This window comes from Aythya fuligula, chromosome 1 (assembly GCF_009819795.1).
Source record: "Aythya fuligula isolate bAytFul2 chromosome 1, bAytFul2.pri, whole genome shotgun sequence".
Taxonomy (NCBI): domain Eukaryota; kingdom Metazoa; phylum Chordata; class Aves; order Anseriformes; family Anatidae; genus Aythya; species Aythya fuligula.
This window is the reverse complement of record NC_045559.1, coordinates 143,179,945-143,207,906: the sequence shown is the minus strand read 5'-3', so window position 1 is coordinate 143,207,906 and position 27,962 is coordinate 143,179,945. Positions and strand designations below refer to the sequence as shown.

At 39.6% G+C, this 27,962-nt stretch overlaps 2 protein-coding genes across 2 annotated transcripts in view; both read right to left on the bottom strand.

The window, feature by feature from the left end:
- CCDC138 (coiled-coil domain containing 138) overlaps positions 1–27,962 on the bottom strand; it is a 36,854-nt gene that overhangs the window by 7,204 nt on the left and 1,688 nt on the right. Inside the window, exons 2-12 of the mRNA XM_032188368.1 lie at positions 11,257–11,374; positions 10,009–10,195; positions 9,223–9,384; positions 8,584–8,768; positions 7,227–8,177; positions 5,936–6,164; positions 5,166–5,309; positions 4,509–4,693; positions 4,136–4,294; positions 2,190–2,309; positions 577–732 (exon numbers count right to left, since the gene is read on the bottom strand). Of these exons, the coding sequence (XP_032044259.1) occupies positions 577–732; positions 2,190–2,309; positions 4,136–4,294; positions 4,509–4,693; positions 5,166–5,309; positions 5,936–6,164; positions 7,227–8,177; positions 8,584–8,768; positions 9,223–9,358 (2,265 nt within the window). The 5' untranslated portion in view covers positions 9,359–9,384; positions 10,009–10,195; positions 11,257–11,374. The remainder of the gene's footprint in view (positions 1–576; positions 733–2,189; positions 2,310–4,135; positions 4,295–4,508; positions 4,694–5,165; positions 5,310–5,935; positions 6,165–7,226; positions 8,178–8,583; positions 8,769–9,222; positions 9,385–10,008; positions 10,196–11,256; positions 11,375–27,962) is intronic.
- LOC116489741 (ranBP2-like and GRIP domain-containing protein 3) overlaps positions 15,709–27,962 on the bottom strand; it is a 34,915-nt gene continuing 22,661 nt past the window's right edge. The window contains exons 21-29 of the mRNA XM_032188355.1: positions 24,058–24,228; positions 23,085–23,189; positions 22,405–22,481; positions 20,828–21,539; positions 20,292–20,390; positions 20,008–20,153; positions 18,148–18,421; positions 17,680–18,005; positions 15,709–16,282 (exon numbers count right to left, since the gene is read on the bottom strand). Coding sequence (XP_032044246.1) covers positions 15,977–16,282; positions 17,680–18,005; positions 18,148–18,421; positions 20,008–20,153; positions 20,292–20,390; positions 20,828–21,539; positions 22,405–22,481; positions 23,085–23,189; positions 24,058–24,228 — 2,216 coding nt within the window. The 3' untranslated portion in view covers positions 15,709–15,976. The remainder of the gene's footprint in view (positions 16,283–17,679; positions 18,006–18,147; positions 18,422–20,007; positions 20,154–20,291; positions 20,391–20,827; positions 21,540–22,404; positions 22,482–23,084; positions 23,190–24,057; positions 24,229–27,962) is intronic.

Genomic DNA, 27,962 nt, shown 5'->3' with positions numbered 1-27,962 from the left:
TTTTACACAGGTTTACACAAAAAGTGGAAAGACATTGTGTGAGCTCAAGCTCTGAAGTCTAATACCAATGGCTACAAATTTTAAATATAGTAATAATTAAACAAACAAACAAACAGTAAAAGCAGATTTCCAAGCCTCGGTATCCCAGAAAAGCGTTACAAGTATAGCACGGTATCATCTTTTATAAGACATAAATTGAACTTTTAATACCTAGTATCAGCACTAAAATACTTTAAATTAGATGTGTGTATCTCCTTAGGAAAAAGGAATTACATACTGTATTACAGATAAAACACGAGATAAATTATCAGCTGAGAAAAGTGACTTAAAATAGAAAGACAGGTGGAATCTCAAGTTCAGACTGAACACTACACATTTCCTTAAAAATGATCTGTATAAATATTTGTATGATAAATTATCTAATACAGCTCACTGTTGGAATTAATACTGATGGATCAACTGCTGTTTTCTTTTAATTAATGTATTCAAAGCGTGTATAAAACAGGCTGACCTGTTACACTCAGAAATAATAAAAAGAATCTTAACATTTCAACCTAAACATTCAAATGCCTTTACCTTCACACAATTTTCTAGAGTGTAGATTTCTTTAGCACAATGAGGTATCTCACTGCCCTCTCCCTCTTCTTGTGTTTTTATTTTGCGAAGGTGTTGGTCGGAGATCCAGTCCATAAGAATAGTTAAGGGGTTGTAAACATTTACATTCAGTAGTAACTGTAATACATCCACAACATCAGTTATTTCAGTTTTCAAGTCTATGATTTTCTAAACCACAATACCAATAGACTAAAATATATGAGTACATTAGTAATATGCACGTGCTTTATTTTGTGCTTAAACAAATGTTTATGAAAGGCTTGGGAAGAGATTTTCACATACAAAATCACTCTATTTTATAATTCTAACTAAATGGATTATAGGAGAAAGAAAATCTTTAATGATCTTTAAGGATCTTTTTAATTTCTTTCGCATCACTTAACTGAAAGAATCAAAAAACATTCAAATATCCAAAGATTCAAAACTCACTTTTTGACTTAACCAGCACATTGAAATCATTTGATGTGATTGCTAAATAATTAAAAGTTCAATTTTTTTCTTCTCAGTATGGACAGTGATAGAAACAAAATCACTGTCCACTTTCTCAACAAATCACGGGATGGCCAATGTGGGAAGGGACCTCTAGAGACCATCTCGTCCAACCGTCTTGCTTAAACAGGGCCACACAGAGCAGGCTACCCAGGACCACCTCCAGGCAACTTGTGAAGATCTTCAAGGACAGGGACTCCCTAACCTGTCCAGGCAACCTCTGCCAGGATAAATAAAATAGTAGTGGCTCTTCATTGACTTGCAGCCCAGCCTTTCAGCTTACAGGGGAATAAGCACAATACCTCTTTAGGTATATAGGCAATACATATTTGATTACTTTTCATAAAGAAGTGACACAAAAAGTGGAGTGCGTATTTCAAGAATGGTCTAATGGCCTTGGAAATAGAGAGGGTGAAAGTTTTCTTCTCTAAAGAATGACACTGTTACTGAGCATGATCTGTGAGAAAAGAATATGAGGCAAACTATAACCGCCATTTAAATATAAGTAGCATACTCTATGGATACAACAAGCATCCTGATCATCACGTAAGTCCTCTATGAATACTTCAGTTTGCACAAAAGAGAAAGATAAAGATTTTACTGAGACTAGGAAGCAGATGATTTTAATCATACTCAAGAGCATCAGAACTGCAATTCACTGAAGGAGCAATGGTCAAAAGAGTTTAGGCAGCAATTTGCTTGTCAGCATTTAGGTCAGATTTAAGTCAAGTGAGAAGAAAACTTTAACTTTGTATTACTGTGAACCACTGTCTCAGCGTGTCTTTAAGAACAGAGAAAATACTCCTTTAATTAACACTTTTAAAAATAACTAACTCTAAATTCTTTGATACTGGAAAAGCTCTGAGAGACTAAATTTCATGTACTAGAAAATGAAGCAGAAAGTAATTACAACCATTCACACAATTCTTGTCTTAGAGAAACAAAATCAGCAATTTTGCAAACAACTTGTTCAAACATTTAAAATTGTTGACTGTAACTTGCAAAGCTACTTATAAACTTGACTGTACTGCTTGACTACTTGACTGTAACTTGTAAAGCTAATAACAGGAAATAATTAATCTTGCCTGGTTTTTTAGGAATTCATTATCTTCCCTCAGAGAGTTAAGCGATAACTTCAGTTCATTATTTTCATCAGTCATATTTCTCAAGGTTTCTCTCAGTTGGCTCTTTTTTGTCTCAGGTTGCTATAGAAATATCGAATTTTAAAACATGATTAACAAGAGTGTCTTTTTAGAAATAAATCTCAACTAAGTTCCATTTTAGTGTTAAAAAATAGGACAAACTTTCAAAGATCAAATTTGTAATTCTTCATGGTCCAATCTGCACATACCACCAATAGTGAAGAAAGCAACATCCACACCACGTATTAAGAAGAAATATAAAGAAAATGGGAGCCATGGTGTACAGCCTATGGATCTTATTTTTTTTTCCAGAAAATACCTAGATCTTCTCATTGATCCTCTTGTACATTCCTCAGTTAAGTCAGGTGTGGGAAAGAAGTGTGAATGAAAACAAATGTCAAAGCTTTTGTTTACACTTAGCTCTTTTTTTTAGCATCCATTTTAACCACAAATATGCCCAATTCTCCCTTCTTTGAATCTTTCAAATATTCTAACCATTCACTGCTGATAGTTAAGATGCTTTAGTTCACCTGTACTTAAACACCTGTCCTGCAATGTCCATGAATGTATCCAATACGTGCTACATTTCATTGAATTGGAAAAAAATAATTGTGAAACTCGAGATAGTAATCTTTTAATATTTGTTATTATTATTAGTCCATAATATAATTTAATACCAGTACATACCATTAAATTATAAGCAAAAACAGACAAAAAAACAGCAAACAAAGGAAAATTGAAGTGACAATTACTTGTAACAGTCAAAAACCTGTGTGTCTTGAAAAAGAAACCAAGGAATGTCTTTTTTCCCCTTCACTGGAAATTTGTAATATAATTAAATATTTTCCAGCAGATTCTGAAAAAAAAAAACCACTGAGGCTTTGAAACCGAGTATAAAACAAATGTTTTCAGAAAATAACATTTCTTTTCTCAGAAACCGTGAGAATCTTCTATGTGAAAATAGCTTTTTGTTCAGAAGTGTTGTCTTCTGCACTAAGAATTCAACCATTCACTCCATTTTCTTAAGCCTCACTCTCAGACTGTTATCATGCTGCAAAAAGGACTTAAGCGGTAAATATAGAAATGATCTCATCAACAAAGAAAATGCTACAGATAGGCTCCAAATGGAGTGCTCAATTACTTCCATTGGAAAGGCCAAACCTTTAGAGTTAACCAAGCCTAGGAAAAGCTTGCTCAGCTTGGGATGGAACAGGAGCAAGATGGCTTGAAATTGACCATAAACTTTCAAAACAGTCAGGGACAGCAGAATTACAAGTGAAAGGTTTTGAGAGAAAAAAAAAAAAAAAAAAAGAATTAATACTCTCAATTTCTCCAAACTACATTACACAATGCTTTATAAGGCTTGCGTATTCGGGGTTTTGACAATAATTTCACAGTTCTTCAGGGATTTGGCAATAATTTCACAGACCACAGGGTTGTTGTAGGTGGTGCCAGGATGTCTAAATCATCCAATTCTATTATCAAATCAGGTACCATCCATATCATAATAAACTGCATCACTTCATTCCTGCCAAATGTTTGTCTAGTCTGTTCCGAAGACCTGCAAATACTGAAAGCACCAGTCTTACTGACCTCTCTAACCCAGTGGTTAACTGCTTCATTTTAATCTAGTTTTTCCAAATTTCCAAATTTCAACAGTAATCTGCACCTACAGATCCCACAATTAACTGCACCATTCTGAACTGGAAACCACACCAAACCCCCTAACAACAGTTTAGTACTTTTTATGCTAAATCTTTAATTTAAGGGTTTCAAACACTTTAAAGAAATAAAGCATTATATCTAGCAAACATATGATGGCTTAAGAAAACTACAAGCAAGTTAAAATGTATGGGGAGCAATAAGAATCATTAAGTAAGTTATTGTACCTCTTTCATAGTTTCAAGTTTTGCCTGAACGTCTTCATCAGCATCTTTTATTGCAGCGAAAGCTGCTTCACGTCTGTGAAGCAATTTTTCTCGCTCAACTGGAGCACGTTCTCGTCTCTTGGGTTCCAGTGCATATTTCTCCTGTGCTGAACGCTCTCTCTATACCAAGGAAAAAAAATGTTGCAACGGCTTCGAAACACATGAAATTACACATTTATAGTGAACTAGAATTCTTTTATAGTGAACTAATTTAGGGGAAGAAGTGGATGATGACAGTGATATAGTTAGTAATTTCTGAATTCTCTGTCAAAAGGGAGAATCTTTGTAACATTACTGAACATTACAAAATGTCTGAGGCCATTACAGTTCCTACCTGGAGCTTCTGATAGGCGACTTGCACTTTGTTACGACTCTGACTGGTGTCAGGTGGTATTGGGCCTCGACTATTGAGTTCTTGAGCTTCAGTTCCACTCGCAGTCTTCCTTACCAAACCATCAGTCTTATTCTGCGTGCCTCTTCTTTTCGTACCTTTACCCAAACGGGATGGTAAGGTGTCATCTATGGAGAGAAAGAACACACTTTACATTAAAAAGATAGTCTTAAATAAAGAAAGACTGCTTATCCAAAACAGGGAAAATGTATTTTAAGCGTTTACAGCGACCAGTATAAAGCAAGATATATTGACATGAAAAAGTAATCTCCTAAAGAATTACGGAGAAACGCTCCAAGTTTTGTTCCATGACTTGTTTGAATCAATCTATGCACGGACTGAAACAAGAGGCAGCCCTGTGGTTTATGGCCCAAGAAAAATTAGGCTATTGCCTTAGGTGTATCTGGACCTCCTAAACATTCTAAAGGAACAAAGCATATGAAAGGAAAGGTTAAATCTCTATGTTAAAAGTATATTTTCACTGATTCTTGTATTTCTGAACTGAGCAGAAATACATTTAATAGAAACTTTTAAAACTGCGGGTTGTACTTTGTGCAATATTTGAAACTCAGGATTCATTACCTGTTTCCATACACATACCTGTCTTTTGAACTGCATCAGGTACAGAACAATCAACGGTCTTGTCTTTGGTTCCTAGACCTCTTCCACTTTTACGGGTTTCTGACTTTGAAGAATCAACATGTTTGGATGAAGACATAGTTGTCTTTCTTCGTACACTGCCATCTGCAGAATATATAAAATAACAATAATGATATTTTGCATTTGAGAAGCTGACACGGAGAAATCATCAAGGACATATTGGAAATGCTTATCACATAGTCATGTATATTCTACTCAACATTTTGTTGATTACACAGATTTTCATAGATCAAATGCCTTTCTAGTCCTTTAGAGAAAACATTTCTAATGTCATGTAGTCAACAAGAATAAACTGGAGAAGTCTCTACAATACTCTTCCCTTCCCATAAATTCAAAGTTTACTGTCATTCTGAGAAGTGACGTGCAATTATATTTAAAAAAGAGATCTTAAGACTGAGTTAGGTTCAGTTTGATAAGCGTTTGCTTTGATTTACACTTTGATAAGTAGTCACACAGCATTTAACAATAAACCAATAGCATTGCTCTGTAGCAGTCTCATCTGACCATATCAGAATTTGAAACACTGAGATACTTGCAGCCCCCCTCGTGTTTTCACTAGATTAGTACTCATGCTTCAAATTCAATATTGCTACTACATCTGTCCAAAGCAACAGCTAGATTAGACGAACTGTTCTACAGAAAAGCATACTTAAGCTCCTAAAAAACAAAACAAAAAAAACAGACAACAATATAGCTACCGTTGACTTTACCTTGCGATGACACTGAAGGAACTGAGTCACTTTCTTTTTTATTTGTCTGGTTTACAGGTTTCTTATCACCTGCTGGTAACTTCTGCTCTGTATGAACACTGCCTCTGGTGGAAGATGGCTTCTCATCAGCTGATGGACCTGGGGCAGCTGAAGGAGATGCTGCAGCTGATGGAGCTGGTGCTCTTTTAATGTCAGGGCCTGAATCAGTAGAGCTGTTAATTTCATCGTCCTGAGAAGTTGAATAAAGAGTAAAGCAATAAGCAAATAAGCAAGAAGGAGCTTAATATTCACTTCATTTATTCATACTGGTGCAATGGACCTTGCATTCTCTGGTGCATTACATTAACATGTAACATTGCCGGGGAAATGATAGCCATCATAAATTACTCTGGTCATGTGGCGATCTCTTACGAACTAGGGCTTTGATTCTTTGCTTGGCTAGATAGGAAAGGCTCCTACTCTTTGAAAAAGCCTGATCACGAGGCTTCAGGAAAGCTCACAAGCACTGCCAGCACGTTTTCAGAGCAGCAATTGCTGGAGCAGCAGCAGCAGATAGGGAAGAAACGTGTCATGGACGTGCTTCATACGTGACTTAAAACTGCGAAGACAACCCACGCGTCACTAGACCCAACCGACAGGGGAATTGGAGGACTTCTAGGCAAAAGCTAAGCACCAAGCCCCTCAGGCTGCGTTCTGCGGATGCTTACAACCCGGGACAGCGGATTGCGGGGGCAAAACCACGCCCAGACGAGGATGAGCCCCCCCCCCGCCCCTTCCACCGCGCGGGGCCGCAGCCCCTGGGGGCGGCTTCCCGCTGCCTTCCCCCGGCCCCCTCAGCGGCTCGCGCCGGGACCCGCTGTGGCACCGCCCGCCCTCGCCGGGGCCCTGTGCGCAGGCGCAAGAGGCGGCGCTTGAGGCGGCCGCTGAGGGGCCGGGGCTGGCAGAGGGGCTTAACGGGGACATTTTCTGCTGTGGCTGAGTTGCATCAGCACCAGAACTGAGGCTGGGAGCTGGAAGTGCCTGAACAGGAGGCACAGGCACGTTTGGTTGACTTTGTGATTTAGGATTCTGGCCAGAATGAGAGTTTTCATCATTGGCTTCATTTTGGACTAGGCCGACAGAGCAGTCCAAAATGACCTTCTTTTTTAGAAAAAGCAGTTCCTAAGTCATTTTGAGTGTTCTTTGGAGTAGATTCAGTTGATGGGGTGCCATGTGCTTGCCACGTATCTGCATTTGGGCTTTGGCACGATACACAATTCTTTGCAGTTGTGTCATTTGGAACTAAACATACCTTACGTCCCCATTGAGCCTTCTTCAAGGGTGACTGTCCAAATCCAGCAGAAGAAGAGGTTTGCTGAGCTTCCTTTCTGAATGACAAGTCAGGAAGACTGACTTTGTTACCAGATTCACTGGTCACTCCATCTCTTGGGAATTGAAATACAGAGTTCAGGGTCCCTGAGGTCGATCCGTTAGATTTCTTGATATCCTGACTTGTCATTTCTCTAGCAGTCCCACTCCTCTGAGTCACAGGTGTGTCAACATTTGATCCTAAGGTTCTTAAAATGTTCTGAGCCTCCTCAAACTTGTTTTTGAAAAGCATTGCTTCCTCTGGTGTTTCAAACCAAATTCCAAGAGTCTCTGGTTTTAGCAACTCGTCTGCATAATCCAAAGCGTGCCATACGAATGACCTATCTGATCCAGCATTTGGAGTTAACTTCATATCGGTATTTATGTAGTGATTTGCACAGATTTTCAGTACTTGGTCCCGTCTCATTAAGAGACGGAATTTGCCAGAAACTTTATGCTTCAGTATTTTCACATTTCCAATACCCCTTTCTTTCCATTCGTTAGATTCTGCATCAAAACGAAACAGTTTGGCTCCGTTGCAGAAGAATTTTTCTTCATCTTCTTCTCCTGTATTTACTGTAGTCTTGTGAGGGAGGGGCACCACAGGATCAAAATGACGAACAACATCATTCTTATCTCCGAGGGTGCTTCCTCCCCCTGCTGCACCTTGTTGAGAAGAAAAGGTAAAGTCTCCATTGTTAGACTTGAAGTTAGTGTTGAGTGTAAAAGCTGGTGGTTGACTTGACTGTGCTGGTGTTGGCAGACGTGGTTTTGACCCTTCTGCTGTTCCGGGCTGTCCAAATTTAGATTGTGGAAATTGTATCGGTTTTGATTCGGCAGGTTTTAAAGTTGTTGGTGCAACTGAAAGCTTTTTGAAATAGCCAGGTCCGGAGGGCTGTGGAGAGCAATAAGAATCACTAAGTAAGTTATTGTACCTTTTTCATAGTTTCAAGTTTTGCCTGAACGTCAAGAGGGCAAGTGCTCTTGAATGCCCAGAGTGAAGAGAATAGTTTCAGGTGCTGTCAGGAAAAGCAGTGGTTGCAGGTGTTTCTCTCCATGCCAACACCGCATCACAAGACACAACTCTTGCAATAATAGCACTGTGTTCAAACTCCCTTCAGCAGAGCAAATACCTGATCTAACCACTACCCATGTCATTACCAAACCAGTGAACTAATTCAGGGGAAGAGGTGGATGATGACAGTGATATAGTTAGTAATTTCTGAATTCTCTGTCAAAAGGGAGAATCTTTGTAACATTACTGAACATTACAAAATGTCTGAGGCCATTACAGTTCCTACCTGGAGATTCTGATAGGCGACTTGCACTTTGTTACGACTCTGACTGGTGTCAGGTGGTATTGGGCCTCGACTATTGAGTCCTTGAGCTTCAGTTCCACTCTCAGTCTCCATTTCCGAATCATCACTCTCATCCTGTGTGGCTTTTCTTTTCGTACCTTTACGCAAACTGGATGGTAAGGTGTCATCTATGGAGAGAAAGAACACACTTTACATTAAAAAGATAGTCTTAAATAAAGAAAGACTGCTTATCCAAAACAGGGAAAATGTATTTTAAGCGTTTACAGCGACCAGTATAAAGCAAGATATATTGACATGAAAAAGTAATCTCCTAAAGAATTACGGAGAAACGCTCCAAGTTTTGTTCCATGACTTGTTTGAATCAATCTATGCACGGACTGAAACAAGAGGCAGCCCTGTGGTTTATGGCCCAAGAAAAATTAGGCTATTGCCTTAGGTGTATCTGGACCTCCTAAACATTCTAAAGGAACAAAGCATATGAAAGGAAAGGTTAAATCTCTATGTTAAAAGTATATTTTCACTGATTCTTGTATTTCTGAACTGAGCAGAAATACATTTAATAGAAACTTTTAAAACTGCGGGTTGTACTTTGTGCAATATTTGAAACTCAGGATTTATTACCTATTTCCATAGACATATCTGTCTCTTGAAATGCAACAGGTACAGAAAAATTAACAGTCTTGTCTTTGGTTCCTAGACCTCTTCCACTTCCATGGGTTCCTGACTTTGAAGAATCAACATGTTTGGATGAAGACATAGTTGTCTTTCTTCGTACACTGCCATCTGCAGAATATATAAAATAACAATAATGATATTTTGCATTTGAGAAGCTGACACGGAGAAATCATCAAGGACATATTGGAAATGCTTATCACATAGTCATGTATATTCTACTCAACATTTTGTTGATTACACAGATTTTCATAGATCAAATGCCTTTCTAGTCCTTTAGAGAAAACATTTCTAATGTCATGTAGTCAACAAGAATAAACTGGAGAAGTCTCTACAATACTCTTCCCTTCCCATAAATTCAAAGTTTACTGTCATTCTGAGAAGTGACGTGCAATTATATTTAAAAAAGAGATCTTAAGACTGAGTTAGGTTCAGTTTATAAGCGTTCGCTTTATCACTTTGATAAGTAGTCACACAGCATTTAACAATAAACCAATGGCATTGCTCTGTAGCAGTCTCATCTGACCATATCAGAATTTGAAACACTGAGATACTTGCAGTCCCCCTCGTGTTTTCACTAGATTAGTACTCATGCTTCAAATTCAATATTGCTACTACATCTGTCCAATGCAACAGCTAGATTAGACGAACTGTTCTACAGAAAAGCACACTTAAGCTCCTAAAAAACAAACAAACAAAAAAACCAGACAACAATATAGCTACCGTTGACTTTACCTTGCGATGACACTGAAGGAACTGAGTCACTTTTATTTGTCACGTTTACCAGCAGGTGCTGAGAAACCTGTAAACTCTGCGCTGTATGAACACTGCCTCTGGTGGAAGATGGATTCACATCAGCTAATGGAGCTGGTGCTCTTTTAATGGCAGGGCCTGAATCAGTAGAGCTGGTATTTTCATCGTCCTGAGAAGTTGAATAAAGAGTAAAGCAATAAGCAAATAAGCAAGAAGGAGCTTAATATTCACTTCATTTATTCATACTGGTGCAATGGACCTTGCATTCTCTGGTGCATTACATTAACATGTAACATTGCCGGGGAAATGATAGCCATCATAAATTACTCTGGTCATGTGGCGATCTCTTACGAACTAGGGCTTTGATTCTTTGCTTGGCTAGATAGGAAAGGCTCCTACTCTTTGAAAAAGCCTGATCACGAGGCTTCAGGAAAGCTCACAAGCACTGCCAGCACGTTTTCAGAGCAGCAATTGCTGGAGCAGCAGCAGCAGATAGGGAAGAAACGTGTCATGGACGTGCTTCATACGTGACTTAAAACTGCGAAGACAACCCACGCGTCACTAGACCCAACCGACAGGGGAATTGGAGGACTTCTAGGCAAAAGCTAAGCACCAAGCCCCTCAGGCTGCGTTCTGCGGATGCTTACAACCCGGGACAGCGGATTGCGGGGGCAAAACCACGCCCAGACGAGGATGAGCCCCCCCCCGCCCCTTCCACCGCGCGGGGCCGCAGCCCCTGGGGGCGGCTTCCCGCTGCCTTCCCCCGGCCCCCTCAGCGGCTCGCGCCGGGACCCGCTGTGGCACCGCCCGCCCTCGCCGGGGCCCTGTGCGCAGGCGCAAGAGGCGGCGCTTGAGGCGGCCGCTGAGGGGCCGGGGCTGGCAGAGGGGCTTAACGGGGACATTTTCTGCTGTGGCTGAGTTGCATCAGCACCAGAACTGAGGCTGGGAGCTGGAAGTGCCTGAACAGGAGGCACAGGCACGTTTGGTTGACTTTGTGATTTAGGATTCTGGCCAGAATGAGAGTTTTCATCATTGGCTTCATTTTGGACTAGGCCGACAGAGCAGTCCAAAATGACCTTCTTTTTTAGAAAAAGCAGTTCCTAAGTCATTTTGAGTGTTCTTTGGAGTAGATTCAGTTGATGGGGTGCCATGTGCTTGCCACGTATCTGCATTTGGGCTTTGGCACGATACACAATTCTTTGCAGTTGTGTCATTTGGAACTAAACATACCTTACGTCCCCATTGAGCCTTCTTCAAGGGTGACTGTCCAAATCCAGCAGAAGAAGAGGTTTGCTGAGCTTCCTTTCTGAATGACAAGTCAGGAAGACTGACTTTGTTACCAGATTCACTGGTCACTCCATCTCTTGGGAATTGAAATACAGAGTTCAGGGTCCCTGAGGTCGATCCGTTAGATTTCTTGATATCCTGACTTGTCATTTCTCTAGCAGTCCCACTCCTCTGAGTCACAGGTGTGTCAACATTTGATCCTAAGGTTCTTAAAATGTTCTGAGCCTCCTCAAACTTGTTTTTGAAAAGCATTGCTTCCTCTGGTGTTTTAAACCGAATTGCAAGAGTCTCTGGTTTTGGCATCTCGTCTGCATAATCCAAAGCGTGCCATACGAATGACCTATCTGATCCAGCATTTGGAGTTAACTTCATATCGGTATTTATGTAGTGATTTGCACAGATTTTCAGTGCTGCGTCCCGTCTCATTAAGAGACGGAATTTGCCAGAAACTTTATGCTTCAGTATTTTCACATTTCCAATACCCCTTTCTTTCCATTCCTTAGATGCTGCATCAAAACGAAACAGTTTGGCTCTGTTACAGAAGAATTGTTCTTCATCTTCTTCTCCTGTTTTTACTTCGGTCTTGTGAGGGAGGGGCACCACAGGATCAAAATGAGGACCATCATCATTCTCATCTCCGAGGGTGCTTCCTCCCCCTGCTGCACCTTGTGGAGAAGAAAAGGTAAAGTCTCCATCGTTAGACTTGAAGTTAGTGTTGAGTGTAAAAGCTGGTGGTTGACTTGACTCTGTTGGTGTTGGTGTTGGCGTTGGCAGACGTGGTTTTGACCCTTCTGCTGTTCCGGGCTGTCCAAAATCAGATTTTGGAAACTGTATCGGTTTTGATTCGGCAGGTTTTAAAGTTGTTGGTGCAACTGAAAGCTTTTTGAAATAGCCAGGTCCGGAGGGCTGTGGAGAGCAATAAGAATCACTAAGTAAGTTATTGTACCTTTTTCATAGTTTCAAGTTTTGCCTGAACGTCAAGAGGGCAAGTGCTCTTGAATGCCCAGAGTGAAGAGAATAGTTTCAGGTGCTGTCAGGAAAAGCAGTGGTTGCAGGTGTTTCTCTCCATGCCAACACCGCATCACAAGACACAACTCTTGCAATAATAGCACTGTGTTCAAACTCCCTTCAGCAGAGCAAATACCTGATCTAACCACTACCCATGTCATTACCAAACCAGTGAACTAATTCAGGGGAAGAGGTGGATGATGACAGTGATATAGTTAGTAATTTCTGAATTCTCTGTCAAAAGGGAGAATCTTTGTAACATTACTGAACATTACAAAATGTCTGAGGCCATTACAGTTCCTACCTGGAGATTCTGATAGGCGACTTGCACTTTGTTACGACTCTGACTGGTGTCAGGTGGTATTGGGCCTCGACTATTGAGTTCTTGAGCTTCAGTTCCACTCGCAGTCTTCCTTACCAAACCATCAGTCTTATTCTGCGTGCCTCTTCTTTTCGTACCTTTACCCAAATGGGATGGTAAGGTGTCATCTATGGAGAGAAAGAACACACTTTACATTAAAAAGATAGTCTTAAATAAAGAAAGACTGCTTATCCAAAACAGGGAAAATGTATTTTAAGCGTTTACAGCGACCAGTATAAAGCAAGATATATTGACATGAAAAAGTAATCTCCTAAAGAATTACGGAGAAACGCTCCAAGTTTTGTTCCATGACTTGTTTGAATCAATCTATGCACGGACTGAAACAAGAGGCAGCCCTGTGGTTTATGGCCCAAGAAAAATTAGGCTATTGCCTTAGGTGTATCTGGACCTCCTAAACATTCTAAAGGAACAAAGCATATGAAAGGAAAGGTTAAATCTCTATGTTAAAAGTATATTTTCACTGATTCTTGTATTTCTGAACTGAGCAGAAATACATTTAATAGAAACTTTTAAAACTGCGGGTTGTACTTTGTGCAATATTTGAAACTCAGGATTTATTACCTGTTTCCATACACATACCTGTCTTTTGAACTGCATCAGGTACAGAACAATCAACGGTCTTGTCTTTGGTTCCTAGACCTCTTCCACTTTTACGGGTTTCTGACTTTGAAGAATCAACATGTTTGGATGAAGACATAGTTGTCTTTCTTCGTACACTGCCATCTGCAGAATATATAAAATAACAATAATGATATTTTGCATTTGAGAAGCTGACACGGAGAAATCATCAAGGACATATTAGAAATGCTTATCACATAGTCATGTATATTCTACTCAACATTTTGTTGATTAAACTGGAGAAGTCTCTACAATACTCTTCCTTTCCCATAAATTCAAAGTTTACTGTCATTCTGAGAAGTGACGTGCAATTATATTTAAAAAAGAGATCTCAAGACTGAGTTAGGTTCGGTTTATAAGCGTTCGCTTTATCACTTTGATAAGTAGTCACACAGCATTTAACAATAAACCAATGGCATTGCTCTGTAGCAGTCTCATCTGACCATATCAGAATTTGAAACACTGAGATACTTGCAGTCCCCCTCGTGTTTTCACTAGATTAGTACTCATGCTTCAAATTCAATATTGCTACTACATCTGTCCAATGCAACAGCTAGATTAGATGAACTGTTCTACAGAAAAGCACACTTAAGCTCCTAAAAAAAAAAAAAAACAAAACAAAACATTATACCTACCATTGAATTTACCTTGCGATGACACTGAAGCAGCTGATTCACTTTCTTTTTTATTTGTCAGGTTTACAGGTTTCTCAGCTCCTGCTGGTAAACTCTGCCCTGCATGAACACTGCCAGTGGTGGACGCTGGCTTCACATCATCTGCTGGAGCTGGTGCAGCTGATGGCGATGCTGCAGCTGATGGAGATGCTGCAGCAGTTGGAGCTGGTGCTCTTTTAATGGCAGGGCCTGAATCGGTAGAGCTGGTATATTCATTGTCCTGAGAAGTTGAATAAAGAGTAAAGCAATAAGCAAATAAGCAAGAAGGAGCTTAATATTCACTTCATTTATTCATACTGGTGCAATGGACCTTGCATTCTCTGGTGCATTACATTAACATGTAACATTGCCGGGGAAATGATAGCCATCATAAATTACTCTGGTCATGTGGCGATCTCTTACGAACTAGGGCTTTGATTCTTTGCTTGGCTAGATAGGAAAGGCTCCTACTCTTTGAAAAAGCCTGATCACGAGGCTTCAGGAAAGCTCACAAGCACTGCCAGCACGTTTTCAGAGCAGCAATTGCTGGAGCAGCAGCAGCAGATAGGGAAGAAACGTGTCATGGACGTGCTTCATACGTGACTTAAAACTGCGAAGACAACCCACGCGTCACTAGACCCAACCGACAGGGGAATTGGAGGACTTCTAGGCAAAAGCTAAGCACCAAGCCCCTCAGGCTGCGTTCTGCGGATGCTTACAACCCGGGACAGCGGATTGCGGGGGCAAAACCACGCCCAGACGAGGATGAGCCCCCCCCCGCCCCTTCCACCGCGCGGGGCCGCAGCCCCTGGGGGCGGCTTCCCGCTGCCTTCCCCCGGCCCCCTCAGCGGCTCGCGCCGGGACCCGCTGTGGCACCGCCCGCCCTCGCCGGGGCCCTGTGCGCAGGCGCAAGAGGCGGCGCTTGAGGCGGCCGCTGCGGGCGCAGAGGGGCCGGGGCGGGCGGAGGGGGCTAACGGGGACAACGGCGGGGCCTCGTCCCGTGCTGTGGAGCTGAAACGGGGACGAGCAGGGGAGAGGCTCGCTGTTGGGTTACAGCTCCGTGTAACGCAGGCACGGGTGAAATCTGTGCGCTAGGGGCGTGCAGGGTAATGCTTGTGTAAGCAGCGTTCCCTGGAGAGGCTGTGGGAAGGGTTGCTCTCACTATCCTCAGAAGTAAAGCATGATACGAAGATATAGTGCGTGACAGAAATATGTGATGTCTATAATCATCTCTAACTTCATGTATGAACGGCGAGGCAGTAGTTCTGAAAAAAAAAATACTGATAGTCCTGGCGCTGAGCTGTAAGAGAGAAGTTAAAAATAAAACTTACCCATGCACGTTCCCCCTCTGCACCACAGCTTTCCAAATAACACTCCAGGAAATGGTTGTCACTAAAAGTTACCAGCCACTTTAACATACCGTGTACAAAAATGATGTGGGTCTGGAAGGTAATCGCCTGAGCAAGTATGAACTAAATCCTGTGTCAGACTGCACATAAGAACTGCTTTTTACCTTTCAAAGTACTCAAGTGCCAAAGAGCCTGCAGACAGCACAAAACAGCATCCACCTGACCAGCACCTACCCAGCTGCCTCAGCTTCCTCATTGCTCATCAGAATAAGAATGACATTTCAAAGGCCTTCAGTCTGACCATCAACATCAATTAGCATGTTCAAAATAAGTACACAACACATGATGCAAATTGCTCTTCAGCAAGCCAAAGTGAAAACAATAGTTATTTTAACAAGACTAAGATTTAATTTTTAAAATTTGACATTCAATACAAATATGTCATAACACAAATACACCCGAAATATGCCAGTGTCTGAACTTATTTAACATGCAAAAAAAATCAATTAGAACACATAAAAAACAACCATAAGCTGCAATTTTACATTTATACATCAGAAGTGTCCTTTTTAAAGAAGTTGAAATAATTAATCAATAACATCTAAATACTGATTTATACTGCTAGAACATCTGTATACTCAAAAGCCAGAATTCTATATTTGCCCACAGTCTGTAATGACAACTCTTCCACTTACTAACCCTTTGGGAGAACCAAAGGATTCGATCTTTTTCACAACATCCATTCCATCTTTCACAAAACCAAACACCACATGTTTACAGTCCAAGGCTTCTACTTTTTTGAGTGTTATGAAGAACTGAGAGTTATTTGTATCCCGACCCCTATTTGCCATTGACAGCAATCCAGGACCCGTGTGCTTCACTTCAAAGTTCTCATCTTCAAATGCATCTCCATAAATTGACCGTCCACCTGTTCCATCATGGTTAGTTATATCACCTCCCTTAAAAAAAAGGCACAGCGTTTACTTTCAAGTCCCAAAGAACAAGATCATCACGAACATCATGATGTTCAAGAACATCGACCAATAGCACAGTTACATTCTTTCCAAAATAGAGTTTTTGTTCAAAAAACACAGGTAAAACCTCATTCTTAGTTATCACAAGTACTATATTTACTTGGATATAAGGCTTTCCACCTTCAGCAGATTTGCTCAAAGTAACAAAGCATTACTGGAATGTTCCTCATTTATCCTGAACACAGCATTTTATCTTTGTTCCACATGGAAACTACTCTAAGCTGGTCATTCCCACTTTCTGTTTCCTGCTTCACTCGGCCCTTACAACTGGCAACCACGATTATCTCTATTCTCACTTAGTCCCTGCAGGCACGAAACTGACCACCCAGAAAAGGTCATGTTACCACTGATCAGAACTTTCCAGCTTCTGTGCAGAAAGTTTAAAGAAAAGAACAATGATAGTCATACTTCAGATTCACTTAATACCCAGTCAAGACTGGAGAGTTTTTTACTCTGATGACAAGCCATTTGTATATTGCTATCCATTTCTGAATTTGGAAACGATTGTGCCCTGCCTTGAGGGATGTAGCATTATGCAAAAGCATTATTGTAGCATGTAAGGAATTCAGTTTATCTTACCTGTTTTAAGTCATTATACCTCATACTGAATATTTGGAAGACTTTTAGGAACGAAGGGAAGGTATACGTGAGCAGATACCAATCTCCTAAGCCTTCAGAAATTATGAAGAACTTGCTAGTGCTACTAAATGCACGCGAAGGTTTAGCAGCAATGTTGCCTACATCGGGATTCACAAGCAATGCAGGAGGATATTGAGAACTCTGAGTATTTTTAGGACAAAGCCACTGCATGATACAAGAGATAGAAGACCTTTTAGACTGAAATTGGAGCATTTAAAATATATGGAATATTGATTTTGCAGTGCAGGTCATCTGAAATATCAAGTGTTCATCAAAAGGTGGAAAGTTAAGTGTTCTTAGCAGGTGAGCAATATGGTAGCTCCTCTCTGTGGAAAGAGATGGCTCTGAATGTTCGTTTTGGGAAGCTTTACTTACTGCTTCTGTTCAGCAACAGGCCCCTTGTCTGTGGGAAGAAGAAATCTCTATCTCCATTATTTCTTCTACACTAAAATGGCAGCACTAACAGCATCAGGCAGCTGGCAAACAGTTAAAGAGCATTCAGCTTAGGGCAGCATGTGCTGCTTACACCATTGCTTGTCTCCTTGTAGAGAAAGGACAAGTAAGAGTATCTTGGACTCTAGATTCACGCTGCCACTGAGCAAGTGCTATCCTGTGATTTTTGTAGTGGCACTGTTAGACCAGATGGGTTTCGTTCCCTCAAAAAGTCTTCACGTTATGCTTACCTGACACACAAAGTCAGTAACTATTCTGTGAAATCTGGTGTTCTTGAATCCAAATCCTTTCTCTCCTGTGCACAGGGCCCTGAAATTTTCAGCTGTTCGAGGGACAATATTTGAAAACAACTCCATGGTTACACGTCCTAAAGGTTTGTCATCAGCAGAAACTTCAAAATAAACAACGGGATTGGTGTCCTTGGACAGTCCTTCTGGCAGTCTGTTCTTCAAATTGGAAATACTTCTTTGGCAGCTTTCAAATACATTCTTGAAATTAGCAGCTATTTGTGGATCTTTAAACTTGACTGCAAGTCGTTCTACTTTTAGCTCCCCATCTGAAAACAAATCCAAGAACAGGTTTCTTTAGCTCTAATTCAGAATAGTCAGATACAAGTAGCTTTTGTTTGGTATAGTCTCCTCAGAAAAAAGCCACACAAAGATATTTTAAAAAAGTGAAAAAACACCAAAACAACCCACCTGCATAATCTGTGGCTGTCCAAATTAAAGCATTGTTTGATGTATCTGAAGGTACTAAATTCATTTCATTAGTGATTACGTGGTTTGCACACACTTTAAGAACTTGTTCCCTTCTCATTAAGACTCTGTAAGATGTCTTCAGAGAATTAAATAGGATCTTTATCTCTCCAACACCACGCTCCTTCCACTGAGTAGCATCTCTGTCCCACCTGTACAGTTTGGCTCGCTCTTTGAAAAGAATTACTTCATCTTCTTCTCCTGATTTTACTTCCACCTAGAACACAGCACAGTAGAGTACCTATGATTTCCCAGAACTGCTGTCACCAACAGAATTACATATTACACACTTATCATGGTTCTGACATATTACAATGGGAAATTATTTCATGTTTTCCTTTCTTGAATGGTTTTGTGCCGACAGCTCTACAGATATTCATCATGGACATAAATGAAACGCCCAAGCTTTTCAGAATTTAGGAGCCCAATGAGCCCCAGTGTTTGAAATGAATTCTAGCACTGCAACACTACTTCCTCATGCTGCATGAGGCTTTACTTTTTGTGTGCATTTTTCTTTTTTACGAAAGCTATCGAGTGTTCTGGCATGTTCCCCCAGAAAATTTCGTATGTGCCGAATGATGTGCACACTGAAGTGAGAATACAGTACTACTGGCATTCTGGGCATTACCTTTTCAAGATTGTTAAAGAACTTAACATTTGCATCTGAACAGAATAAATATCAACTGTGAATAGTAAATTGAGGGCTGACAGCTGTAGCTCCTTGTTACTTTACATATGCGTATTACTGGTCTCTAACACCCTTTAGTTAAGTCATCTTCCAAAGATATGGAAGACTTGAGAGAACTGCAGAAATAAGTGACAAACAAACTTTTCTGAAGGGAGAAGTGACACTGAAGGAGACACGAAACAAAACAAGTAAGGCAAGAAAGAAAGCCACAGGAGTCCTAATATGACAAACGGATGAGGAAACGCACACAATATTTTTTTATTTATTTTTTTTTTTTTTAAGAAAGAAGGAAAGCACATTACAAACTACAATCAGATTAGCTGTTCAAATTAAAGGATACTACATATTGTTTATTTGTGCTGTGGTAGTGTTCTTTAATAATTACATTGATCTGTAATTAAATTTTATTATTTACAGAAAGACAGGCTATAACCATCTCGAACTTTTTTCACCTTGTTATACGCACTAAGGCTAAATACCAAATCCAGAAACAAGGAACTGCATCAAGCCTCAGAAAGTTACAGAAGACTACCTAAAGTTAAGCTTTACTGAAGTTTAAGGCTCTACTTCTTGAAAAACTATTTCTTTTCAAATTAAAAATAATGGTTTCCATAGCCTTGTGCAGTTAATTGTGCCACACCTTTAACGTTCAGTGATTCTAGAAGTCTCTCACCTATCTTAGAGCAAAAATTTCAAACTGGGTGGCTTTCAGAGAACTGAAACTACAAGTCATCAATAGAAAATCCTAACTGAGTTGCATTAGCAGTGACAATTGTTCAAGTCCCTCCCAACACACCTTGTTTTTCAAATATGGTGTAATGAAACAATTTTACTTTTTAGAAGTTACTTGTACAAATTTTCATGATCTACACTGAGTGAAGATATAATACCCTGAAATTTTGTATCATTAACTGATGCAACTGATACCTTCCCCCAGCAGAAGTTGTACCAGGATTTAGAACAGCACCAGATTCTACACAGGCAGCAGACAAAAAAAGGACCAAAGCACAACAGATAGGAAGCATAAGTAGTCAAGTAAAGCATTTTTATACATTTCCTTTTTTTAGCAGATATGCTTATCTTAATGTTCTTTTATATTCTGGAAGTTTCTTTACCTCTGGTAAGGAAACAATAGGCTCAAAGTGGATATCATCATTATGTACGACTTCATCACCGCTATCACCTTCATCTTCATCTCCTTTTCTGGGTGTCTGTGCTCCAAATACGGTTGCTCCAGTATTTGCCCATTTGAAATCTTTATCTACAGTTAAGAGACATGCACTTTAAACGTTTTGCTGAGAAGTACAGTAATTTGACAATATGCAGAAGCTTGGTGCACAAAGGTATTCTGTATGAAGCAGAAGTCCTGTTCAGTATCCGTCTCAGAGGCTTAACTCACCTTTTGACCCAAAAGCAAAGTCTCCAGAGCTTCTGGAAGCCAGATCTGCAAATGACAATTCTGAGGTACTGTTGAATCCAAGTGAGATGATTTTGCCTTCTATCAAACAAGATGGGAAAGTCAAATGCTTTTCTAATTCTTTAGGGAAAACATTTATCATGTCATGTAGTCAACAAGAATAAACTGGGAGAACTCTCTACAATACTCTTCCCTTCCCATAAATTAAGAGATATTAAGTCTGAGTTATGTTCAGTTTGATAAGTACTTGCTTTGATTTATCACTTTGATAAGTAGTCACATAGCAGTTAATAATAAACCAATAGCATTGCTCTGTAGCAGTCTTATCTGACCATATCAGAATTTGAAACACTGAGATACTTGCAGTCCCCCTCGTGTTTTCACTAGATTAGTACTCATGCTTCAAATTCAATATTGCTACTACATCTGTCCAATGCAACAGCTAGATTAGACGAACTGTTCTACAGAAAAGCACACTTAAGCTCCTAAAAAAAAAAAAAAAACCACATTATACCTACCATTGACTTTACCTTGAGATGACACTGAAGAAGCTGATTCACTTTCTTTTTTATTTGTTAGGTTTACAGGCTTCACATCAGCTGATGGAGCTGGGACAGCTGATGGAGCTGGGACAGCTGATGGAGCTGGGACTTCTTTAATGGCTGGGACAGCTGATGGAGCTGGGACTGCTGATGGAGCTGGGACTGCTGATGGAGCTGGGACTGCTGATGGAGCTGGGACTTCTTTAATGGCTGGGACAGCTGATGGAGCTGGGACAGCTGATGGAGCTGGGACTGCTGATGGAGCTGGGACTGCTGATGGAGCTGGGACTTCTTTAATGGCTGGGACAGCTGATGGAGCTGGGACTTCTTTAATGGCTGGGACAGCTGATGGAGCTGGGACTTCTTTAATGGCTGGGACAGCTGATGGAGCTGGGACTTTAATGGCAGGGACAGCTGATGTTGCTGGGACTTCTTTAATGGCAGGGACAGCTGATGGAGCTGGGACTTCTTTAATGGCTGGGACAGCTGATGGAGCTGGGACTTCTTTAATGGCTGGGACAGCTGATGGAGCTGGGACTTCTTTAATGGCTGGGACAGCTGATGGAGCTGGGACTTCTTTAATGGCAGGGACAGCTGATGTTGCTGGGACTTCTTTAATGGCAGGGACTTCTTTAATGGCAGGGACTAAATTGGTAGAACTGGTAACTTCATCATCCTGAGAAGTTGACTAAAGAGTAAAGCAATAAGCAAATAAGCAAGAAGGAACCTAATATTCAAACCACTTTAACTCAGGACAATAATGACAGTCATAACAAAGAACTCCCCCCCCCCCCACAGTGCTATCAGTTTCTTAAACTACAACAGCAATACTGAAGGTACCATGAAATTGGCACCATATTAAGTTCTGACTCCCACTTTGCTACAGTGCTTCTAATGCTTCAGAACTGCTCATTACTCCTTTCAGCCAATATTTTCTGGAAACTCTGGACAGAAACAAGCTGTGCATCTATGCAACTATGCCTCCTACAGACAACATAGGTGGCAACAAGTTCTCCTGAAATTAAGGTGGGTTCATTCTGGAAACAACTAGAAATCAGGGGCCCACATGAGATGAAATTAAAGATGGCCACCTCGATTTGCATAAAAAAAAAAAGTAAGAGTTGTAAACAGCTAGGGAAAAAAATTGTTGTTGGAAGCTTTCTGACAGTTTTATTAATTCTTTTTTCTGAGGCTTACTACACATTGGACACTAACTTTACAAGAGACCCAACTACCGTTGAAGCAGAATGCTTCCGCAAAGACACAATTTCTTTGAAATCAATTAATTCCCGCATACATATTCACAGGGATATTTCTAGCCAAGGCTGTTTATATTAGGAAAACAGCTGCACCTCCTTTCTCTCCCTGACAAACTTCAGGTCTGAACCTCAGTTTCTGTGTCAAAGACTTGAGGTACAGTCAGAGGAGTCAAATAACTTTTCCCCCAATATATGGTTTTCTTCCTCACAAAGTGAAAAGTGTCAAGTCTCACAAGTGTGAAAATACTTCTACAAATTCAATGACAAAAAGTTCTATGAAGACTTAGTTCATACATCAGGAGTTGTTTTCTTTTCCTGAGCAGTAACACATTCTCCTTTGGTTTTCAACTCAGTTTTGCCTGTGATGTCTCCTGCAAAAAAATTAGTAGAAGAGAGCTGGTAAGGCAGCTAACTACTGAGAGAATTTGGGGCAACTATGTTATCAAATAACATCGTGATACACAGGACAACGTAAAGTAAGACTTCAAGAACTTTTCAAACAGCAGCATTATGTCTTCTACACTTGTATTATTACTACTGAGACCAAGTACTTTTTTCCTTATTGAACAGTATTAATTCACATGCTTATAATTTAAGTCTGCAGAATTAATGAGCATTTACAGCTGCAGACAAGGTTTTTTTTTCTGTTTGTTTTTTCTTTTGGTCTTTCAAAGGCATCTTGCAAACCTCAGCTGTCTGTATTCAGAATAAAGACAGAAGTTTCCAGGTAAGAAGACAGTTTGATGTTCTTGCTTAGAGGCCCTCTAAAAATGGGCCTAAGTCTTTTTTCTTTTCATTCAGGTACTACTAACTGCTAACAATTCAACATACTGTGGTTAAAGGTGCATTTTAAGCTGCAGCTTTTCTGATTCCAGTGCAAGTATTCCTAAAACTATCTCAGGAAAAATCAAATTAACCTCAGAGCCCTGGTGTCCTCCAGATTTAGAGCTTAAATCTCAGTATAAACAAGTTACCTGTTGTCTTTTCAGACGTATCTTTTGCAGGACCTTGTGATTTCCTTTTCCCTTCTGGATAGAGTCTTCCATTAAGTTTTTTAACAGCTGTTTCATAGTCTTCATCTTAAGTATAGGAAACAAATGTAAGTTCTCAAATATCCTCCAAGTACAGAGAAGTCTGTTAAGCCCTTCAGACTCACAAGCCTAACGAGCACACATAACTTCTGCTAATGTTTATTAAGTTTTACTCACCAGCAAGTAAGCTTTCACTTCCTATTTTGCAAGTGAGTGCTTTGGTACACTTGGTTCTTTTTCAGTCTAGATGTCTGGTATAGGTTTCATGCTTTCAGAAAATCTATTTCTTGTTCATTTTATTAAGAGTACCACTAAACAGAATTGGGAAGGGAGATGGAAAAGCTTTTGTATAAAATCTAGCAAGCCTGGATCTTTGTGGGAGGCTGCTCATCATCTCCTATTTCCTGTTGAGTGAAACGCTTCAGAACTGCAATTTAACAAATTGCTACTAAGTAAATTAAGAGGAGTTTACAATGAGAGTTGATGTAAAATACAATGAGAGTTTATGTAAAATATTCAGTTTCTCTATTAAGAATTTAGTTTAGAATAAAGAGAAGCCAGTCCACCATTTAGGGAACCTGAGCACTTTCATTTTTGATAAAGGCTGCCTCACACTCAACTCTAAAAAATACTTATAGATACGCCTCTTGCTCGAATATTTAGTCCTACCTAACCGACTACATTAGCAATGAGCGTGAGCACCCATATAGCCCCAATGCAAATTCCTTTTTGTCATTCCTGGCCCTCCCTTGTTCTGTCTTGAAGACCCAAGTGTACATCTTTGGCACAAATGACGATAACACAAACATTACTGCCCACTGTTCGAAACCAGTATTAGAGTGTCTATTGTTTCTAATAGTATTATACGCTTTCCTGACAAAAAGGCAATACAAAAATCAATTTTGACACTCCTTACCATCATCCTCCTCACTCACATATCCAGGCTTATTCTTATAGCAGAAGAATGTTGAAGGTAGTTTAAGAAAGCCAGCGAGAGCTCTCTGCTCAGGGGTAGGTGTTAACTCGTAAACAATTATAACCTCATCAGATGGAAGATCATCTTCTGGCACTGTCTTCTTCTCCTCAGCTTTGTACAGAAAATGAACAAAGCATTAAAACTAAATTATTTTAGAACAGACAGCAACATTATTAGTCCGACACTGCCATTATTACGGAGCTGAATTAATTCTTAGGTGGTTAGAAACATATTCAGATCCTACATGTTTTTATTCATCCACAGGAAACAACAGTTAAAGTTACAGAATGCTAGGACAAAGCATGCTACAACTTAAGAATTTCTAAACTACATGCCAAACTACAATCTGTTTTATTGCCTTTGAAATTCAAGCCTCAGATCAGGAACAAACCTGCATTTTTATAATGTTACAAGGATTATTTATGTCCTTACATCAAACAAAATAAGATGGTAGAAAAAGAGCCATATAGGTGTCATTCACAGAGAGAGAGGAAAAATGCAGGACTGAGAAAGAAAATGTAAAGCCATCTACAGCAACTACTATTGAATTGCTTTAAGTGTTTGAAGTTCCAGAAAATATTAAATAGCAACTGAGCAGAACTTACGTCAAATTACTTACGAGAAATTTGAGCTTTTTACTAACTAATCTCAACTTATTACGACAGCAGCTGCTACTGAAACTTTTAGTGTTTTAAGAGTAATCTTATAGCTTCATGTTACTGGAATAACAAAATACTGCTATCAGCCTGAAGTTTAACTAGCTTTCCAGCAAGGACAAACACTACCTCCGATTTTATTATACAGCTTCTTCTGCTCTCCAACATCAAGTTGCCTATTCCACTTTTGCTGAATAAACACTGCTAATCAAAGGTTAAAGCTAGTAATCTCACATCTTTATGCATAATAGAATGGAAGCAAAGAGGAAGGATGTATCAGTTTAAGGGTCACATGTGGAGTTCCTTTCACTTGTTTTTGTTTAGAGGGGTAAATTACGAAGTAAAGGTTTGAGAGAAACACATTGGTTAACTATTAAGAAGAACTACCCCATAAGCACATCAATATCCATATATTATCTGTTTCCAAGAATTATTTGATTGCTTTAGTAAGTTAGCCCACTTGATAACATGGTAACATACTGCAGTAGAGGTCTGCATTAAGATGTTCAGCAGAATTTAAAGTGGGCTCTCAAAAGCTCACTGTCCTTTTCATAAGAAAGTATTTGCCAGCTTTGTGGCACAACATAGTCAAGCTGGAACCTAAAGCTTCAGCTAGGAACTAATCAGTTCCTGAGGAATACTGATTTTCCTGCTCAAGCATTTTGACATTCATTTCTGCAAAAGATGACATGGAGAGATGATAAATTTAGTGTTCATAGACATGCCCCTTGATACTCTGGCACAACTGACATATTAAAATAAAGCTGCTTTTAAAAGTAGCTTTCCCATTTGTATCTTCCAGCAGAATAAAGGAACCTAAGTAGTACTAAAATAAAAGCAGCATTTCGAAGTTCTAAGCCCCAGTTCAATTATAAGTGCTTTCGCAGTGTTGTGTGCTTCACATTTGTCCCAGCTGATTAATTTCTAATCAAAGGGAGTAAATCACTTCAGGTTCCTAATATAGCAAAGAGTAGCTCAAACCCATAGCCAGCAGGCTTATAAAGGCATCCTTTTAGGTCATTTTTTTAGATCTCAATAGCTCTTCTGAGCCTGTATAAGGTAAATGCAGCAGGATAAAATTTTTGAGCAACAAATTTCTAGGTTCCTATCACGATTAAGTTACATATGATTTCATATTTTCTCCAAACCTCATGCAAAAAAAAAACAAAACAAAACAAAACAAAAAACAACTCACTAGCCCTAGCCAATTTAAGGGTTAGTGGTATTATCAAGTACTGTGTTACTAAGGTAGGCACATATGCTGCCTGCTAGCCCATGCTTTATTCATTCAGATTAGTTAAGCAAGTGCCTCACTTTGGTTGAGTAAATCTAAAAACTGAATAAAACAAATGTCAAGAAGTCAGTTCAGATCAATACCCAGGTAAAGTTCTTCACACACTGATCAAACACTGATTAAAATCCCAGCAATTCAAGCAACCACTTGAAGTGACAAAACACTTCAGCAACAGAAAGGATTACAACATGCATTTGACTTCAGAATATGAAGAATGAGCGAGATGTTCATGGGATCACTTAAATCAGTTTCTACTCAGCCTCTCCACAAGTTAACTTTGCTTATTTAAAAATGCTGTAAACAGATTAAATGTATCTTCACAGGCTGCAATGAAAACAGTGCCATGCACGTGTACAGTATATTCTTAAAAGGCTGTTGATTTTGGGACAATACCACTTTCTACTCAGAGAAAAAAATCCACACAATTGTTAGCATATGGAAGGAACAGAATAAAGAGCAATACCACGCACAACAGTTGCAAGCAGTTTCACTGATGTATTATATTTTTGCTTTTATTTCAGCTTGGATATAAAGATCACGTAGACATAAATATCCAGCTAGTCACAGTAATTTTGTTTTATCCCCCCCAAACATACCAGTGAGTACCTGCTAAATATAAAAACACTGAAGTTTAAAACTTAACACATGCAATTGATGTAACTATGAATTAAAATTGTTAAAATACTTGAGAAAAGCTCATGAAAAGAGCTGAAGAAAAGAAAAAAATAGTTGTTTTGCACCTCAATGGAAAATGACTTATGAGGTTCAATTTCTTTTGAACCTTGCCCTAGCAAAACTCAGAAACCATTCCCTGGGAAGATGTTCCCCATGAGAAGCTCTCAAATTATATTTATGTAGACGTGAAAAACTAATTCAGACAGGACTTCTTGAAGTCATTTGCTATTAAGCCAGTCAGAGCTCAAAACAAAACCAAAAGCTACACTGAAGGTAATATAACCCTATCCTAGTTATCAGGAAAGCAGAAATGAACTGTCTGAAGTACCAGAAAAGCATATGATTTTTTATTTCAATTCTTTAAAAACACCTTCCCTTCTCCCAATGGAAATACAAATTAAACTGCCCTTGCATAACTGCATTAGCTTGAGTATGCTTCCAGCAAGCATAACTTACAAGAAGTACTGTTTTTAACATCTTATGATGACACAATCAAGCTGTAAGGTGTAATTTTGGTTAAGGGTTCTGGATGTAAACAAGGTGGTTACATCAGCAAAAGCTGTTTGGCTAACTAAGGTGGACTTCATATTATACATGAAGCACGTGCATGTAAACAGTAGCTAAATTTGGCTCTCTCATCTCTGCCTACGCCTTGTTTTTAAGATTGCAGAAGTTAACATTGATAATAAGGAAAATGAATTAAGCATTTCCAGCACAGAGCTTGAATATATTTAAAGTTTTACTGGTTAACATGTCTAGAAATCTTCAAGCATATTTCACTGAAATGGAAGACCTCAGGTAGGAAGAGAATCACACTTTAAAAATAACAAAAAGAGAATATAATTCCTTTAGTAAAAGAGAATTTTATAGATGTGATATGTGTGTGTTCAGTAAAACTGTGAAGAAGTGCAAGGCAGGTTTCTGAACACCCTGGAAAAGTAAGACAAACAAACATGCCAAAAGCATGAAAAGGACCATCCATCGTGCTCACACATCAAAGGCATTCTCTTACCTGACAAATGAAGTAGTCAGACACAGAATTTTAAGTACTCTCTTCCAGCATGCATGCTAATTGTAAGGATTACTAAGCCAACTGCTGTGCTACAGTTGGGTTACTGTCCATGCCTGCTAAAGTGTTTTTATCACACATTTAGTGCAGCATGTAAATACCTTTACCGTCAGGTTGCAAAGAAGGTGTGCTTGTCCAAAAGGCCATTGGA